General features: G+C 41.8%; 1 protein-coding gene across 1 annotated transcript; it reads right to left on the reverse strand.

The window, feature by feature from the left end:
- Positions 1 to 63: 63 nt before the first annotated feature.
- Positions 64 to 10,027, reverse strand: CIMIP2B (ciliary microtubule inner protein 2B). The gene is made up of 6 exons (XM_075262399.1): positions 9,960 to 10,027; positions 3,818 to 4,044; positions 3,491 to 3,666; positions 2,746 to 2,884; positions 1,126 to 1,347; positions 64 to 152 (listed from the first exon to the last, which is right to left on the reverse strand). The coding sequence occupies exons 1-6, from the start codon at positions 10,025 to 10,027 to the stop codon at positions 64 to 66; spliced, it is 921 nt and encodes a 306-aa protein (XP_075118500.1).
- Positions 10,028 to 18,633: the final 8,606 nt, after the last annotated feature.

Genomic DNA, 18,633 nt, shown 5'->3' on the forward strand with positions numbered 1-18,633 from the left:
GGTAACTGAATTATACATCGGGTCTATGGAGCAGGCCACTCTTATATTGATTCCTGTGATTTCCTAATTCACCATTTGCTTTTGCAGCGTTGACTGGCCAAGCGCATTTTGGGTAAGGTTACCGTAGGTGTGTCCGTACTGAAACTTGTAACCTGTCAGAATGGTGAGAACAAGAATGGAAAGTTAAAGTATGTATGGCATTCAATACACGACACTATCACTGACTAACTGCAGTAACCCATGAGGATGACCACTAGAATCTACATGTGTACTAAATATGCTTTAGGGCTCGTTCACAATGGACAAGAAGGGGCGGATTTTGACACCAAATCTACCTCAAAATCCACCCCCTCACAATAGAGGTCTGTGTAGACCACTAGCGTTCTTTCTTCCGTGAGCGGTGTGTTCCCGCTCACGGTAAAAAGAAGCGAGCTGCCCTTTCTTCAGGCGGATTCCACAGCCCCGGCGTCCGCCTTGCGACAGCACCCTCCGGACTAGGCCCATTCATTTGGGCCTACTCCGGAGCTGGAAGCTGCGACTGTCGAAAGCCACGACAGTCGCAGCAGGCACATTTTGGTCCTATTCTGACGCGGCTTCCCGCCTAAAATCAGGACCAAAGTATGTGGTCACTAGCCCCGTGTGAACTAGCCCTTAGGCTAAAGCGCTGCGGGAACAACCGCGTCGTGAACTCATCTTCCCACAGCGCTTTGAACAGGAAGTTCACAGAGTTTTCCTCCGGGGGCTTTCTGTTACAATTATATCTATGGGGAAGCCACCGGCGTTTCCATAGATATAATTGACATTCTGCGATTTTCAATACCTCAACAGTTTTGGAAATCGCAGTGTGTCCGTACTGCGATTTTTTCCGCAAAGTGGGGGTGGGATTCAGTATGAATCCAATCCACTTTGCAAGTACTGTAAAATGCAGCGATTTTTTCCCGCAGCAGCAAATCGCGGCGTTTCCGGACCGTGGGGCCCCGGCCTTAAAGGGAACCATCCCATGATAAATGTAGGCAGCATTTATCATGTGGCAGAATCCCTTTAAGCAATGTATTCTAAAAGTTTCATAGCCTATAGCTGGACAGGAAGCCTTAACCATATAAGCCACACCTAGAACAACCTAACCTGGCACATATCCCGTATAGCGGGGCAATAAGCCCAGACTCTCCAGGTAGATGTGACTCTGGTCAGACAGGTGGATGTTCCCTTCTCGTGGTTCCTGGTAGTCTCCTATTTTGTATCCTTTGTTCAGAGTCATATGACCAAACTCCGTAATGGCTCTGTTGGTGGTAACTGGATAGCCGGTGCCAATGAGAAAACGAGAGCGGGGGACATAGCCGGTGTAACCTATGGGAACATGGAGAGGTCATATACTCTATAATGTAATGTAACAATGATTTAGGAAATACACAAAATGATTCAATACTTTAATTACTCCAGTAACGTGACCTCAAAAAGCTAGAAACAGAGAGGGTAAGTTCACACTGAGTTTTTTTTAGTCAGGATTTTGAGGCCGTATTTGCCTCACAATCCTGACCAAAAAGACGACTACCATTGAAATCAATGAGAGCTGGTCACTCATGCTCATTCTTCAGGCTGTTTCCCCTCACGATTTGGCCTGAAGACACTCCCTCTTCCGGACTAGGCCCATTCATTGGGCCTAATATGGAGTGGAGTGCGCGTCTGGATGCCGGTGCAGTGCACCGGCTTTCAGTCATGGCTACCTGTATTTTGGTAGGGCCTCCGCCTCAGGTTCCGGACCAAAAAACTCCGTCTGAACTTACCCTCAAGGTACGTGTGAGTCTCTGAGGTGGAGGAATCTTAGCCTTAGGGGCTGAATGGAATAGACATGCAGGAGTTTTGGAACTGTGTATCAATGGAACATGGATGACCTCTCAAAAAAAAAGCCTGGTCAAATTTAAAGATGCAGTAAAATTAGGAAATCAGTTGTGCCCCCCAATACTTAGAAAGCATAAAGGTCCCCCTAGTGGAGACCCATTATAGGACTGGTCAAGCACATTAGATAACTGTGGATCAGATGCCATTCACATACACATTTTGCTTACACTAGGTTCATACTAGCGTTCGGTTCTCCGTTCTCAGCTTTGAGTCTTCTGCTGGCAGAAGACGGAAAGCTGTCAGAGCGGGTCCGGCCGTGAGCGGCGGTGAGCATTTTATGTTCTCCGCCGCGAAACCGTTTTTTTAAAACCAGACACAGAGTGCTACATGTCCGACTCTGTGTCCGATTTTAAAAAACCGGGTTCGCGGCGGAGAGCATAAAACGCTCACCACTGCTCACGGCCGGACATCTTTCAAACCCATTCAAAGGAATGGGTATGAAAGAGTCCTGCAGGTTTCCGTCTCCTGCCTCTGTTTTGTGCAGGAAACGGAAACCTGCAGAACGGAGACCGGGCGCAGATGAGAACGAGCCCTTAGCCTTAAAAAAATAAAAGGATGAGGCAGATAAAATCCGATATGCCTTATCCTCTGGCATCTGCTGAATCGTCAGGCCTCCATCCCTATAAGATGGTTGTCTGGTCCTGATAAAATTAGAGGATTTGATCAATTTTTATCCAGTGTGTATGGCCAGCTAAGAAAGCGCTACTCATCCCACACATACATAGGTGTCTGATTTTAACAATCTGTGCGCATGCAAAATGAAATTTTTTATTTGTTATGTATTCCATTTTTAATTAGAAAAAACGTTTAACAAAATTTTATGAAAGTAAAAAATATAAACACTACCTGAGATGAAATACTTGTTGGGGTCCTGATCCTCCATGTAGTATGGGGAGACCTGTATTTCATAAGCATTGGGAGAGACATAGGGGGCCGCTTGCTTAGACAGCTCTGGGAGTGGAGTCCGATACTTGGCTGTGATAAGCTGGAAATAAAGGTTGAAAAAGAAAAAAAAAATCGTAATTACAGATTACAGACTGTAGGGGCAGTATAGATGGGCTCAGGCAGCCAATCAGCTTTCTCTGTAGGAGGGAAAACTTCCTTGCATCCCCTGCTGGTTCAGTGTCTGTGCAAAGTCTATATTTCGGGAAGTGTAGTCTATACACCATGCTTTGTAGAGTCACATCGTATATGGGGCCAGGGGGAGGAAATCAAACTTTTTGAGGGCAAAATGAAGCCATGAACTCTGTACTAGTATGAGTTTAATCGTCTACATGACCTCCCACCAATCCGTCTTTACTGTAACAGCCTTCATCTAGGTTTCATCCAATGGAAATGATGCCTTTTGGGCATCGTTTCCAATCAAAATTGCTATAACATATGACACATGCATATATTACATGAATAATGCTGACAGGAACTGTCTACAGAAACATCTGGGGTCAAAATTTACCAAAGAAGTGGAATTATGATTAACCCTATGTGCTCTCCGACTTTATCAGTGGTTATACAAAACAACATTATGGGCATTATGGGTTGTTCAACCAGAAGACCAGTAATTTATTAGAAACCAGACAAGTTCTCAGCTCACCTGCTTCTCATGCTCTGTCCGGGGGGCTTGCTGACCACTCTGAAGTTTACTGGCCAGTAGCTGCTCCTTCAGCTGATTCTGTTGTTGGTTTTGGTCCTTCTGGAAGTCAGTCAGAGCATCCCGAGTGGTCTCAGCGTATGTCTTAGCAAAGAATTTCTGAGATCTAGGGATGAAGCCTGAAAGGACAACAAGAAAGGGGAGTATGTTATCCCTCTATATATGGTTATCGACTATAGGAAGCCATGGGGCAAAAAGTGAAAAAAAATATGGCAGTGTAGCTATTTTTATTGTATAGTGCTGTTATGGTCACCTTTATGGCCACCTTACCGGTATATCCTGGAATCATACTCCAGGAAAGTTTATGGTCTCCTAGACGTGGTTTCCTCCTGATTGACAAGTCCAGGCTGCCGCTGTTTCGAGGTGGTGGAAATGGACAGGACTGAAGTACTAGCTGCCCTGAATGGTGGACATCAGGGCTGGTCAGCAGTTGGCTGGTCAGCTTCCCATAGGTTTTACCCATATTATACTTGTACTGGGGACAGAAGCCGCCATACCTGCAATAGACACACAGGGAGACATTACACCTTGTAAGGATATGTTTATCTTTTGCCTACTGTTGCCTCTACCCACTTTTGGACTATTGACTATGAACCACCTGCAAAACACATACTATGCCTATATACCAGCAATATGCTACATTATGACATCAAATCCCGGAGAATGAGAGTAGTCATCGCTTCTAAATGTAGAGCATGTTACTAGACGATAATACTGGTAAAGTTTAGCTCTGAAGAGTGTAGAACTAAGAATGCAGCTCTGAAGTATAATACAGTATATGGCTCAGGGCCAGTACATAATGAGTAATGTAATGTATGTACACAGTGACTGCACCAGCAGAATAGTGAGCGCAGCTCTGGAGTATAATACAGGATGTAACTCAGGATCAGTACAGGATAAGTAATGTAATGTATGTACACAGTGACTGCACCAGCAGAATAGTGAGCGCAGCTCTGGAGTATAATACAGGATGTAACTCAGGATCAGTACAGGATAAGTAATGTAATGTATGTACACAGTGACTGTACCAGCAGAATAGTGAGCGCAGCTCTGGAGTATAATACAGGATGTAACTCAGGATCAGTACAGGATAAGTAATGTAATGTATGTACACAGTGACTGTACCAGCAGAATAGTGAGCGCAGCTCTGGAGTATAATACAGGATGTAACTCAGGATCAGTACAGGATAAGTAATGTATGTACACAGTGACTGTACCAGCAGAATAGTGAGCGCAGCTCTGGAGTATAATACAAGATGTAACTCAGGATCAGTACAGGATAAGTAATGTAATGTATGTACACAGTGACTGCACCAGCAGAATAGTGAGTGCAGCTCTGGAGTATAATACAAGATGTAACTCAGGATCAGTACAGGATAAGTAATGTAATGTATGTACACAGTGACTGCACCAGCAGAATAGTGAGTGCAGACCTGGAGTATAATACAGAATGTAACTCAGGATCAGTACAGGATGAGTAATGTAATGTATGTACACAGTGACTGCACCAGCAGAATAGTGAGTGCAGCTCTGGAGTATAATACAGGATGTAACTCAGGATCAGTACAGGATAAGTAATGTAATGTATGTACACAGTGACTGCACCAGCAGAATAGTGAGTGCAGCTCTGGAGTATAATACAAGATGTAACTCAGGATCAGTACAGGATAAGTAATGTAATGTATGTACACAGTGACTGCACCAGCAGAATAGTGAGTGCAGCTCTGGAGTATAATGCAGGATGTAACTCAGGATCAGTACAGGATAAGTAATGTAATGTATGTACATAGTGACTGTACCAGCAGAATAGTGAACGCAGCTCTGGAGTATAATACAGGATGTAACTCAGGATCAGTACAGGATAAGTAATGTAATATACTGTATGTACACAGTGTCTGCACCAGCAGAATAGTGAGCGCAGCTCTGGAGTATAATACAGGAGGTAACTCAGGATCAGTACAGGATAAGTAATGTAATGTATGTACACAGTGACTGTACCAGCAGAATAGAGAGCGCAGCTCTGGAGTATAATAGAGGATGTAACTCAGGATCAGTACAGGATAAGTAATGTAATGTATGTACACAGTGACTGTACCAGCAGAATAGTGAGCGCAGCTCTGGAGTATAATACAGGATGTAACTCAGGATCAGTACAGGATAAGTAATGTAATGTATGTATACAGTGACTGTACCAGCAGAATAGTGAGTGCAGCTCTGGAGTATAAGACAGGATGTAACTCAGGATCAGTACAGGATAAGTAATGTAATGTATGTACACAGTGACTGCACCAGCAGAATAGTGAGTGCAGCTCTGGAGTATAATACAGGATGTAACTCAGGATCAGTACAGGATAAGTAATGTAATGTATATACACAGTGACTGCACCAGCAGAATAGTGAGCGCAGCTCTAGAGTATAATATATGATGTAACTCAGGATCAGTACAGGATAAGTAATGTAATGTATGTACACAGTGACTGTACCAGCAGAATAGCGAGTGCAGCTCTGGAGTATAATACACGATGTAACTCAGAATCAGCCCTCAGTCCGTCATTTTACTGTATTTTCCTATTTAGTGTCTGGTTTAATAAAGATAAACTTGGTCCACAAGGTAAAAAAAAAAAAAAAGCAAGAGCTAAGCTAGCTTGACATGCTTCAGTTTTTGTTATTTGACAGTGCCCTCTACTGGGAGATGACTATACAAGGCTAATTAATGAGAATAATACTGTATAACTTCTACTATTAGTCTCACATTTGCCGATGCCGCTATAAAACAAACATTCTATAAGCTAGAAATAAGATACTTAATTTGTGCCAAAATGTATCCGAATTGTGCCCATCTATTTTGATACATAGATATATTGCAGCGTTGACCAGAACTTCTGTAATTGCTTAAGCTGCTGCGGCGTGCCTTCTCATTGGACTTTGTTGTCTTCTGTGATAAGATATTATACTGCAGCAGTTTGACCAATTGCAGAAGTTCGGGTTACTCTGCTACGTCTGTATGTCACTTTTCTAGTCCATTTCCTTTATTAGGGAGTCTTCACATGGAGTAAACGCGCATGTATTTTTGCAAAATACACGTGTAAAAATACGCCTGTAAAATGTCATTGAAGTCAATGGGAGTCTAATTTTTACATGTGTATTTTGCAAAAATACACATGCGTTTACTCCGTTTAAACACCGCTACCAGTGCCCCTTACATCAATATCAGTATCCAGCTCCTTTACATAACAGATGCGTGACATCACATATTCCTATAGCGTGCACCCTGGCCTGTGAATGGGTTAAATGAATGTCATAGTTTTGCATGCAGTGAAAGACTAGGGCCACTAGGGGGTTAATGGTGTGACTGTATTGTTACAGGTCTCTGGTGTCCCAGGCCTTAACGTATCTAACCCTGGCGGCCACCATGGAGATGTATACACACAAGGCTTGAAGCAACGAGAGGCAGCAACGCACAATGGTGACAGGAAACCATTGTGCGGCCGTCACTGTATCCAGTGCAGACAGTGTAACACACAGATCAATTACTATCATTATCTGACACTGGTGACCGGGGCAGGAAAAGACCAATATCACAGTCTGTATGTCAGTCAGTAAGTAGTGTCACATCTGATGGGCTTAGATACATAACTAAGCAAGCAATATTACATCTGATGGGCTTAGATACAAAAACTCAGCAAGCAATATTACATCTGATGGGCTTAGATACAAAAACTCAGCATGCAGTATCACATCTGATGGGTTTACGTACATAATCTCAGCAAATAATATCACATCTGATAGGCTTAAGAACAAGCACTCAGCACACAGTATCACACCTGATTTGATAAACTTTCCCAGCAGACAGTATATACTTAGATACAGCATATATACTCCCAGGCCCCATATCCCAGTAAGACCACAGCTGCTTGTATTTATCTCTTTTACATATATAGCGCCAACATAGTCCGCAGCGCTTTACAGACATTGTCAGTCACTGCCCCCTATAGGGCTCACAATCTACATTCCCTATCAATAGGTCTTTGGAATGGGAGGAAAGAGTTGGAGTTGGGCTGTTGAAAAATAGAGGAGTCAGAGTTGGCGGTTTGACCTACTGACTCCAATGCCCTAATTTTGAAATAGAAATCACATAAAACCTGCAACAGAAATGTGTCTGAACATACCTTTATGTTGAGCAATAGTTAAAGGGGAACTCCAGTGTAACTGGCAGTCCAAGTGTGTCACCCTCTTATCGATAGGGATATTCATCACCCATAAAACAAATTCAGTAGAATATTGTAGAATGCTAGAAAAATCCTTGAAGGTGGCAATTCACAACCCAACCAAAGGCCATATATAATAGGATAAAGATCTCAGGATTGAATATGATAACATCATGTTGTCTTGAAAAGCTGGTTGTCCCATGACACATATATCTGGGTGTGTCCAGCCAAGAGGAAAAGTAAGGAAGGAAAGATCATATGTCTGATACTTCAGGATTAAGGACTGTTCACTGTTGCTCCTTTACTGCTTTATAGAGATGAGCGAGTACTATTCGAAATGGCCGTTTCGAATAGCACGCACCCATAGGAATGAATGGACACAGCCGGCATGCAGGGGGTTAAGCGGTCGGCCGCCGGCAAAGTCTGCGTGCCAGCCGCTTCCATTAATTCCTATGGGTGCGTGCTATTTGAAATGGCCGTTTCGGATAGTACTCGCTCATCTCTACGGCAGTGCTTTATTATTACTGGAAAGCCTATATATCATACTATATATATATATATATATATATATATATATATATATATATATATCACTTCCCATATATATATCACTATATATATCACTTCCTATAGCAACCAGCTCCATCCCGTCTGTCATGTTTGCCGTCCTGTTTCCATTGGATCAATCTAATTGGTCACTATGGACAACACTCTCTGAGTATTTGCTTTGCTGATAGATGGGTGGGGTTGGGGTGTGTGGGCAGAACTTGTCCGGTATCATATAAGCTTAGATACATCACAACAAAATGTCCCTGGGACAAGAGCAGACACTGAAAAAATACTATAGGTATTATATAGATCTAAAAACATTGTAGCAGAATGACTAGTCTAGGACAAAGGCTCAGATACATTGCTCAGATACATTGTGGTACAGTATGTCCTGTATATTCCATAGGAACAGATACATAGTGGTACAGTATGCCCCGTGTATTCCACAGTCACAGATACACCGTGGTATTGTATGTGATGTATATTCCATAGGGACAGATACCTAGTGGCATAGTATGCTCTGTATATTCCATTGGGACAGATACATAGTGGTACAGTATATCCTGTATACTGCATAGAGACATATGCATAGTGGTATGGTATACCCTCTGTATTCCATAGAGACGAATACAGCATGGTGCAATATGTCAAATGTATTCCATAGGAAAAGATACATTGTGGTACATCATTGTCCTATGTATTCTATAGGACAGATACATAGTGGTACAATATGCCCTGTGTATTCAATATAGACAGATACATAGTGGTACAACATGCCCTACATATTCCATAGGGACATGCACATTGTGGTACAACATGCCCTACATATTCCATAGGGACATGCACATTGTGGTACAGTATGCCCTATGTATTCTATAGGGACATATATATTGTGGTACAGCATGCCCTATGTATTCTATAGGGACATATATATTGTGGTACAGCATGCCCTATGTATTCTATAGGGACAGATACATTGTGACATAGTGTCATATAACACCACTTAGATAACTAAAGCTGCTGTAAGTCTGTCCTTTTTGTTCTGACATAGAACACAGTAAGGATAAATCTGTGTAATGACAGACACCACTGGATACCGAGGGTCCCCACTGATTATAATGAATGGAATGGTTGGGTATATAATGTGTTATCTGCAACTGCACTGGATGACAAAGTTCTGCATTTATACACATCATGAACACAGCCTTAAATACTTTGTATTGTGAAGACTTTGATACATTGGAGGAAAACAAAACAAAAACTACAGAAAACACATATATAATAAATATATATCTAATACATATAAATATTCTACAAGTCAGAAACCAGTAAATGAGTGACAGAAAGGAAAAAACCATTGAAACTGGGATAAGTCTCTAGTTTATTCTTAGTGATTTATGGAAGAAAAGAGAATTTTAGAAGTTTAGATAGACTTCAACACAGAGGGGTTTTCAGTAGACAAAGAAAACTTCTGCAACTTTCTAACATCCTCTGTTTCGTTGTGTCAAGACTTCTGCTTGCTGTCAGTGAATGGATACCAATAATGATGGGAGCAGCCATTGCCCAGCACAGGCTCTCTATATGATTCAGTAAGTGCAGCATTTGGCAGGAGGAGGATTGAGAGTAAAGAGTTGGTGCTCTGGAGATGGACTTACCCTGGGATATAATGGGGTTCAGGCGTCATCAGCATGGGGCTGATTTTAGGGGGGTAGGTGACTGCCATGCTGCCCGGGGTCCTCTCTGGGGATCTGCTCCCCTGTGTCTGTGCCCGGGTGTTTGTGTCACTGAGTGTGAGTCTGTGTCGCTGTGTATTGTGTGTTGTTAGGGATCATTAGAGACTAGTAACAGGAGGAGGAGCAGGAGAGAGGCAATGAGAGGAGGAACAGAAGACGGATCCCCTGGTCACTGTCACACAGGCAGAGGCAAGAAACAGGACCAGGGTCTATATAGAGCCAAAATACCCAAATCTGAGCAATTAGTCGGGTGATCACTGACATTACAGATCCCACCTGGGTTTTCTGGAGTTCTAAATGGAAAACCTGCATTCTTAGTAAAGAAACAAAGTTATGGGGAGTTAAACATTTTGTGGGTTCAAACTATGGGGTAGATTTACTAAAGATTCAAGCTTATGATAGGCTCAAATGTCTCCAACATTCAGGATCGCATGAGAACCAGAAAGATGAAGACCCTGTCCACTTTAAAAACAGTTACCTGCGGAAACCCCTGGACCCCATAGACAATAATTCAATATAAAACTGGCTGAGAGGAAAGTCTTCCTTACAGGACTTTTCTCGCTATCGATTTTAAGCGGGAGAGATTTCAACTCAGGTGTGAATCCAGCCTTACTGTGCTTGGGTTTCCATTCTTTGGGTCCGTTTGGACACCCAAAAAACATAAACCCCCATCCACTTGAAAGTGATTACCCGCAGAAACCCACGGACCCATAGACTATAAATGGGGTTCACCAGGTTTTTGTCCGAAAAATGCAGAGAAAAAAGTCCTGTTTGTAGCCCACGCACACATGAATTACATGGTCCCGTGTGTGGGCCGACAGTCCTGGTTGCAAAACTCAGAACTGGTCCTATCCCTGTCCGGTTTTGTGTCCGTGCTTCTACAACTTCTATTCATTGAATGATTGGTGCTGCAAAAGCATAGCCGGTGCCCGGGCGGCATATTGACAGAATCTCCCAACAGAATCCAAGCGCTGGTGTGAACCTACATCTGCATCGGAGTCCATCTGAAATTGGGATGGAAAAGTTCCTACAAGCACTATTTTTTTGTCATTTTTTCGGCAATGTCAGGTACATAATGGACCCCATTAAAGTCAATGGGTCTCTTAATCAGTTGTTATGTTCTTAGAATGGAACAGAAGAATGGAATAAACTACGTAGATGAGAACACTCCCTAAACTTGTACAGAAATTCTGACATACAAACTGTTATAGCTAATAATATCATTGTGTCCAGGGTTGTGAGGCTTCTCTGGAAAGGGGCAAATGTCTAAAGATGCCTCAAATGATACAAATCAAACAGGGCAAGACATTTATACAAGGTACATTTGGCGTAACCTTGTCTGCATTTACACTGTGTACATATCAGATAGTGGGGAAGATTGACTAATACATTGTGTACATAGGTGGTCTAAAGAAGAGGCAAATACTGTATATCATGACACTTCAGAATGTGTGATGAATGTGATTTATCATTAGACACATTGCTCTAAGGTTAGGGTCACATTGCCATCATTCAAGTTCACTGTTCTGATCTGTCGTAGGCTCAGCTGTAATATTGCACTACATGGATGAATACCAGAAAGATCACAACCGTGCCACAGATGGAAGATTTGGTAAAGCCTCCCTTTTATATGAGCGTTCACCTCCTGGAATAATTGCAAGGTGTCAGACAATAGTGTGGGAAGACTCTACATCAAGCGGCAAGAAAACTGCCTGCTGCAATGTGCACAACTAGGTGGGGGAATCGTTCTATCATCCACTTTCCAGATAGTACCAGAATAAGGTAGACACAGCAAAAACACTGTGACAGTGACACACCATACAGTGCAATAAGTCATCCGTATATACCACACAGACCAATCCTGGGTAAGAACCTAGCAAAGTCGTCCACCTGCTTCCATCACCTTGCAGCAAAAAGCGTGAAAATGCTAAAAATGCCCCATTGGTGCATCCATCCTAAGGCCCAACATCGTGGAATAGTTGCTATTTTTGTTGCAGTTTGCTGCCTTTTTTGAAACAAAGTCAAGATTGCTTTGAAAAGGAATGGGAAATATATAGGAATCTCTTAGGCTGGTTGCACGCAACTGTATCATATATGATAATGATGCGGTGAGATCACTTCAGTAGAGTCGTGGTTGGTTTTGGCAATGTTGTTACATATGGACTCTGTTCCTGGCCTGAATACTGCTGTCTGCATTGGCCCTAAAGCTCCAGTTTCAGCCATTCCCAAGGTTACCTACTATACTGACCAAATGTTTCCCCATAATACACATACAAACCACAATGTCTTCTTATGAACATTGGCAGACAGTCTATATATTGATACAAGGTAAATAAAGGTGGAGGCGTAATGAGATCAATGGCAATACTTAGAGAAGTAGTCACCAGGACACCATACAGAGGTCCATACAGAGCTGGGCTGCTATGTGCCCCAGACAAGGTAGCCCTGAGAGGTTCCCTTGTGCTCAGTGCTTCCCATGCTGAGTTTTGTACATTGTATGAGCTGATATGGATATATTCACACAGAGCTTTTTCACACTGTTTCCAATGTATTTTCACGAAAACTCTTCAAATCTGATCACAATAAAAGGACTTTTTTTTAGGAAACTGAAAAGAGAAACATCCTGCTATATCTCACTGTGGTCTTAGAGCTGAACACTGTGTTAAACTATGGGAGAAACACACAGAGATTATGCTGAGAAAAACATCATTTAACCATGGCAGGAACCCAAGGCTCAACCCAGTAGTGAACCTCTCTGCTGCCTGAGGCAGATGATCGAAAGACGCCCGCCCCCCCTGATCGTCCTCCTCAAGCAGCAGAGAGATGGTGGTGGTGGTGGGGTGGAAGTGCTAGTGGTAACATTACATTGAATACAGTGTAGTAAGATTTTGTGACCTACAGCAGATGTCTGTTCACATTTCCTATCTCTTCCCATTGGACCGCCTTGAATACTTCTTCCAGCTGTGACTTGCAACACAGGCATCTTTGACTTTGCACTTCTCCACGCACCCGACCCACACACACACAAAAATATATATGTGTATATATATATATATATATATATATATATATATATATATATATTATATATAATGCCCCTTCTATTCATAATATCCCAAATGAACACATTTATAAAATGGCCCTTGCACATAGAATTGTGCCCCACAGCTGCCCCTGCAACCTCTATTATGCCCCACACCACAGTGGCATAATAGACTGTGTGCATAATAGAGGTTGCAGGGGGCCGCTGTGGGGCAAAATAGAGGTTGCAGGGGTCACTGTATGTAATAACAGAGGTTGCAGGGGCCTCTGTGTGGCATAATTCCACGTGCAAGGGACATTTTATAACAGCATTCATTAGGGAATATTATTAATAGAAGGGGCATTATATATGTGTGTGGGTCGGGTGACTAGAGAAGTGCAGAGTCAAAGATGTCTGAATTGCAAAATTTACAGAGACAAGTCACAACCTCTATTATGCCCCATATTAGCCCACCCATGAACTATTATTATACTCTGGGGTCTTTTCAGACCCCGGAGTATAATAATTGGAAACTCAGGGCAAGTGAAGAAACATAAAAAGCACTGTTACGAACTCACTTCTCCTGTATCCGGTGTTACTCCTAGCACAGGCTTCGGGCCTTTATGATAATTTCCCATACGTCACGTGGACTGTCACGTGATGTCTGGGACATTACCAGAAATGTCCAAAGCCTGCTAGGAGTAACACCGGATACAGGAGAAGTGAGTTAGTAGTTAGTGAGTTAGAAGCCCAGGCCTGCTCACAGCGGCTTCTGCTGCCCGGGGACGTAGGTAAATAGGCCGCTACCTGCTGTTTAAAAAAAAAAAAGTATCCTAACTCACCTACTTGAGATCCCAAGATGGAGCTGATGGAGCTTGCTCTTGCATCCTTCTCTTCACCCAGCAATAAGACATCTGCGTCTCAGCGCAGGAGGCATGATGATGTCTTATCGTTAGAGATAAGCGAGTACTATTTGAAATGCACCAATGGAAGAACAAAAGGACGGCGCTCTCAGGTCCAAAGGAATTTATTCAAAAAGAAGATTGCACAACGCAAAAACAGTTGCCGCGTTTCGGGTCGGAACCCTTTATCAAGTGCGTAACTAGTTAAAAACAATAAATATAGTATATGTATAAAAAACATGAATATACAAAGACATAATTTAAAAAACAGATTAGCTTGTCAAAGAAAGAAACAACAGACCACGACGTTATTAGGCAAGAAAATCATTTACCTATAAACCCAGAACCTATAAACAAATCCAAGGTATATTATATGAATTCTGAATTAAGCTCAGGTGATGTATTACACATCATTAGTCATAGACAAACTATTATATATTGATCATATTATTCATACTCGAGATAACTATAGATCCTTAACATCCCATATGTTCAGTGACTATTATTATATTTCATTAGAACAAGATTCCAGCAATAATATTGTCTTACCTTCACTAATCGAGCTTCACTCAAGCTAGGAAGAAATAAACTCTATCCGGAGCGCCTCGGCCTATTTAACCGTACCGCTCCATGTTCCACTTCCGGAGGAAAAAGATGCGGTCCAAGCTGGAACGCATGCTCATTAGCTAGATGTTATGAGCCCGAAACGCGGCAACTGTTTTTGCGTTGTGCAATCTTCTTTTTGAATAAATTCCTTTGGACCTGAGAGCGCCGTCCTTTTGTTCTTCCATTGGTGCATCCTCCTGGTTTTTGACCAGTGTTATAGAGACGTGCTGCCACTCTCACTCTGACGAAGTCTAATATTGCTGAAAACGGAGTTGTGAACGGAGTCACAACCCGATCAGGTGAGAGGCCACCAGGTCCTGAGTTCTTTTCATAAACACCAGATAATTCATCTATATATTTATAATAGACCATCTACACTATAAGTGTGCTCGGTATCTCTCTATTCTCTACTATTTGAAATGGCCATTTCGAATAGCACGCACCCATAAGCATGAATGCCAGCATGCAGACTTTGCCGGCGGCCGCTTAACCCCCTATGTGCAGGCTGTGTCCATTCATTTCTATGGGTGCGTGCTATTCGAAACGGGAGTTAGAGAGAGGGGGAATAGTACTCGCTCATCTCTACTTATCATTGATGCCTGCACTGAGATTCAGAGGTCTAAGGCAGCTCAGGACAGGAACGCTCAGTTTTGTTTTCAGAGTGGCCTATCTTGGGCTAATTTAGAAAAAAAAGTAAAAAAAAAAAAAAAAGGTAAAATTGCCGCACCAACGAGTATGCCTCCCGAGGCAGTTGCCTCACCTTGCCTCATTAGTAGTGTGCCCCTGGCTCAACTTCAGAATTCTGCTGCGGACTATATTGCAAAAATTTTGATTTTTCTGACATATTGTCATGTGAACAGAAAAAGCGTTTTTCAGCCCTACTATGTAAAACTATAATACTGCCCCCTATGTATAAGAATATGACTATTATAATATTGCCCCCCTACAATAATATAAATACTACAATACTGCTCCTATGTACAAAAATATAACTACAATAATACACACCAAAGACATATTGATAGGGAATGTAGATTGTGTGCCCTATATGGGACAGTGACTGACAATATATGTAAAGTGCTGCAGAATATGATGGCGCTATATAAGTAAGCATAATAAATAATAATAAAATACTGCCCCTATGTACAAGAATATAACCATTATAATACTGTCTCTATGTATAAGAATATAACTACTATAATACTGCCTCCTATGTACAAGAATATAACTACTATAATACTGCTCCTTTGTACAAGAATATAACTACTATAATACTGTCCCCCATGTGCAAGAATATAACTACTATAATACTGTCCCCCATGTACAAGAATATAACTACTATAATACTGCTCCTATGTACAAGAATATAACTACTATAATACTGCTCCTATGTACAAGAATATAACTACTATAATACTGCTCCTATGTACAAGAATATAACTACTATAATACTGCTCCTATGTAAAAGAATATAACTACTATAATACTGCTCCTATGTACAAGAATATAACTACTATAATACTACTCCTATGTACAAGAATATAACTACTATAATACTGCTCCTATGTACAAGAATATAACTAAGATAATACTACCTCCTATGTACAAGAATATAACTACTATAATACTGCTCCTATGTACAAGAATATAACTACAATTGTACATCCAATATGCTTTGAAAAAGGGATCGAGCTAACATCCCGAAACACGTCAGCTATGAGCGACTTTTTTAATCACGTTGTGCTGTTTTTCTGACTTTTTTCTACACTTTGTATTTGTCTATGTGTATCGTTTTAAACAAACTGGCGGAATAAAAGTTATGTCTTAAAAATACGAAAGGACTCCGGAGCACAGACCGCATTTTTCCTTTTGCAAGTTTAAGAATATAACTACTATAATACTACTCCTATGTACAAGAATATAACTACTATAATACTGCTCCTATGTACAAGAATATAACTACTATAATACTGCTCCTATGTACAAGAATATAACTACTACAATACTGTGTGCAAGAATATAACTACTATAATACTACTCCTATGTACAAGAATATAACTGCTATAATACTGCTCCTATGTACAAGAATATAACTACTATAATACTGCCCCCTATGTACCTGAATCTAATTACTATAATTCTGCCCTTTATACATTGTATAAGAATTAAACTACTATAACACTATGGACTATATTCAATAATATAATTATTATAATAATGCCCCTATGTAAAATAATATAACTACTATAATACTGCCCCCTGTGGATACAAATACAACTAGCATAGTACAGATGCTTTTACTTTTGCTATTCCAGATGTAGAATTTTGGCACGGTTTCCTATATGGTAAATATATAACTTCACAAGAATAATTTGAACTTTTTACTTTAATTCTATGCTTTCCTGAATAAATAATGAAACTTCCCTTTTGGATTGTTCCCAGTTTTTCAGACAATTATAATTAGCGATTGTTTTCAGAAACCAAACTTTAAGAAATCGCAAAGGGAGAACATTCCTGCTGCTTTGAGTTCCTGCCAGTAAATATTGTATATAATGCACAGTTGCATAATGTATACATGTTATATGTATGACCCATGTTATATGTACGATTTAAGGGTGTGCACAAAGAAATGAGACCCTATAATGAAAATTCATTAAAGAAATTTGGGCCTGTTGCTTTCCTCAGCTGACTCATCTAAACTAAGTTTTTGCTGTATCAAATAGCTGATTTATTGAGGTTTATTGAGAAGTTATTTGCTCCCTCCCCATTGCTCCTCTGATGAACACAATGACCCACATTTACTAATAGACAGTGTAAACTCAGACAAGCAGCTGGAAAATACTCCAGGTTTATCACAGTGACTGATGTTGGATGATAATTCTGGCTTCTCTGTAGACTGCCTGGTCTACTTTTATACAGTGCCTGGTTTTAGACAAAGTGTGCCCCAGGGCAAAATAAAAAATGGGCCCCAAATGCTGATATAAGATCAACACCATCATATTCACTGAATTAAGAAGGAAGTGCAACATTTCCAACCCCTTTAATAATGCCTCCTTTCATCCCCCATGCACAATTCAAATAACTACCTTTGCTCCACATTGACCCAGCGCCGCACCTCTAATGAGGCAATAGCCTAAGGCTGCATGCACACAGAGTTACGCCGGGCTTTTAAAATTCCTCATTCACAGCCGTACACGCGAGCACTGCGGACGTCTCCCGAACACTTCCCATTCACTTCAATGGGAGCGCTCGTAATGCCGGCATTACGAGCACTCCCATTGAAGTGAATGGGAAGTGTTTGGGAGCTGTCTGCAGCGCTCGCGTGTACGGCTGTGAATGAGGATTTTTACAAGCCCGGCGTAACTCTGTGTGCATTCAGCCTTAGGCGACGTTATGCCAGGGGGCGGCATTTTGAGTAGCCTAAGCCAGTCCAGAACTGCCGCTTTAAAAAAAAACAAGATGCATGTGACTTGTCCTGGGCTGGCTTAGTGTTTTCAGCGGGGGAGGAGAGAGATGGCTTGGAGACAGCCAGGGCCGGCGTTAGGGAGGGGGAGTGCAGCTGTTAAGCCTTCTGGACACTGTACAGCAGCAGTTACACCTACCAGTTTATTAGATCCTGTCCGTGCAGCCTGGATTTCCCCCCCCCCTCCCCAGCAGTGTCTGATCGTAGCGTGTGGGGACAGGAAGAAGGGAATAAGTCTGCAGCGATGGAATAGCTTCACTCCAGACAAATGTAAGTGTGTATCTTTTTGGTAAAATATAGTATTTAAAGGGATTCTACCACTAAAACACATTTTTTTCTAGTTAACACGTCGGAATAGCCTTTAGAAAGGCTATTCGTCTCTTACCTTTGGATGGGCTCTCCGCCGCACCGTTCGTTCAAAATACCGGTTTGTACCGGTATGCTAATGAGTTCTCTCGCAGCGATGGGGGCGTCCCCATTGCAGCTCGAAAACCGACTGCAGCGCCGCCTCTATGGTCTTCTGTATCCTCCCCTTGCTTCTTCAGCGTCTCTGTCGGACACCTGCGTAGTACGCTCTGTTCAGCGAAGATTGCCGAACGTACT

This window comes from Leptodactylus fuscus, chromosome 1 (assembly GCF_031893055.1).
Source record: "Leptodactylus fuscus isolate aLepFus1 chromosome 1, aLepFus1.hap2, whole genome shotgun sequence".
NCBI lineage: Eukaryota > Metazoa > Chordata > Amphibia > Anura > Leptodactylidae > Leptodactylus > Leptodactylus fuscus.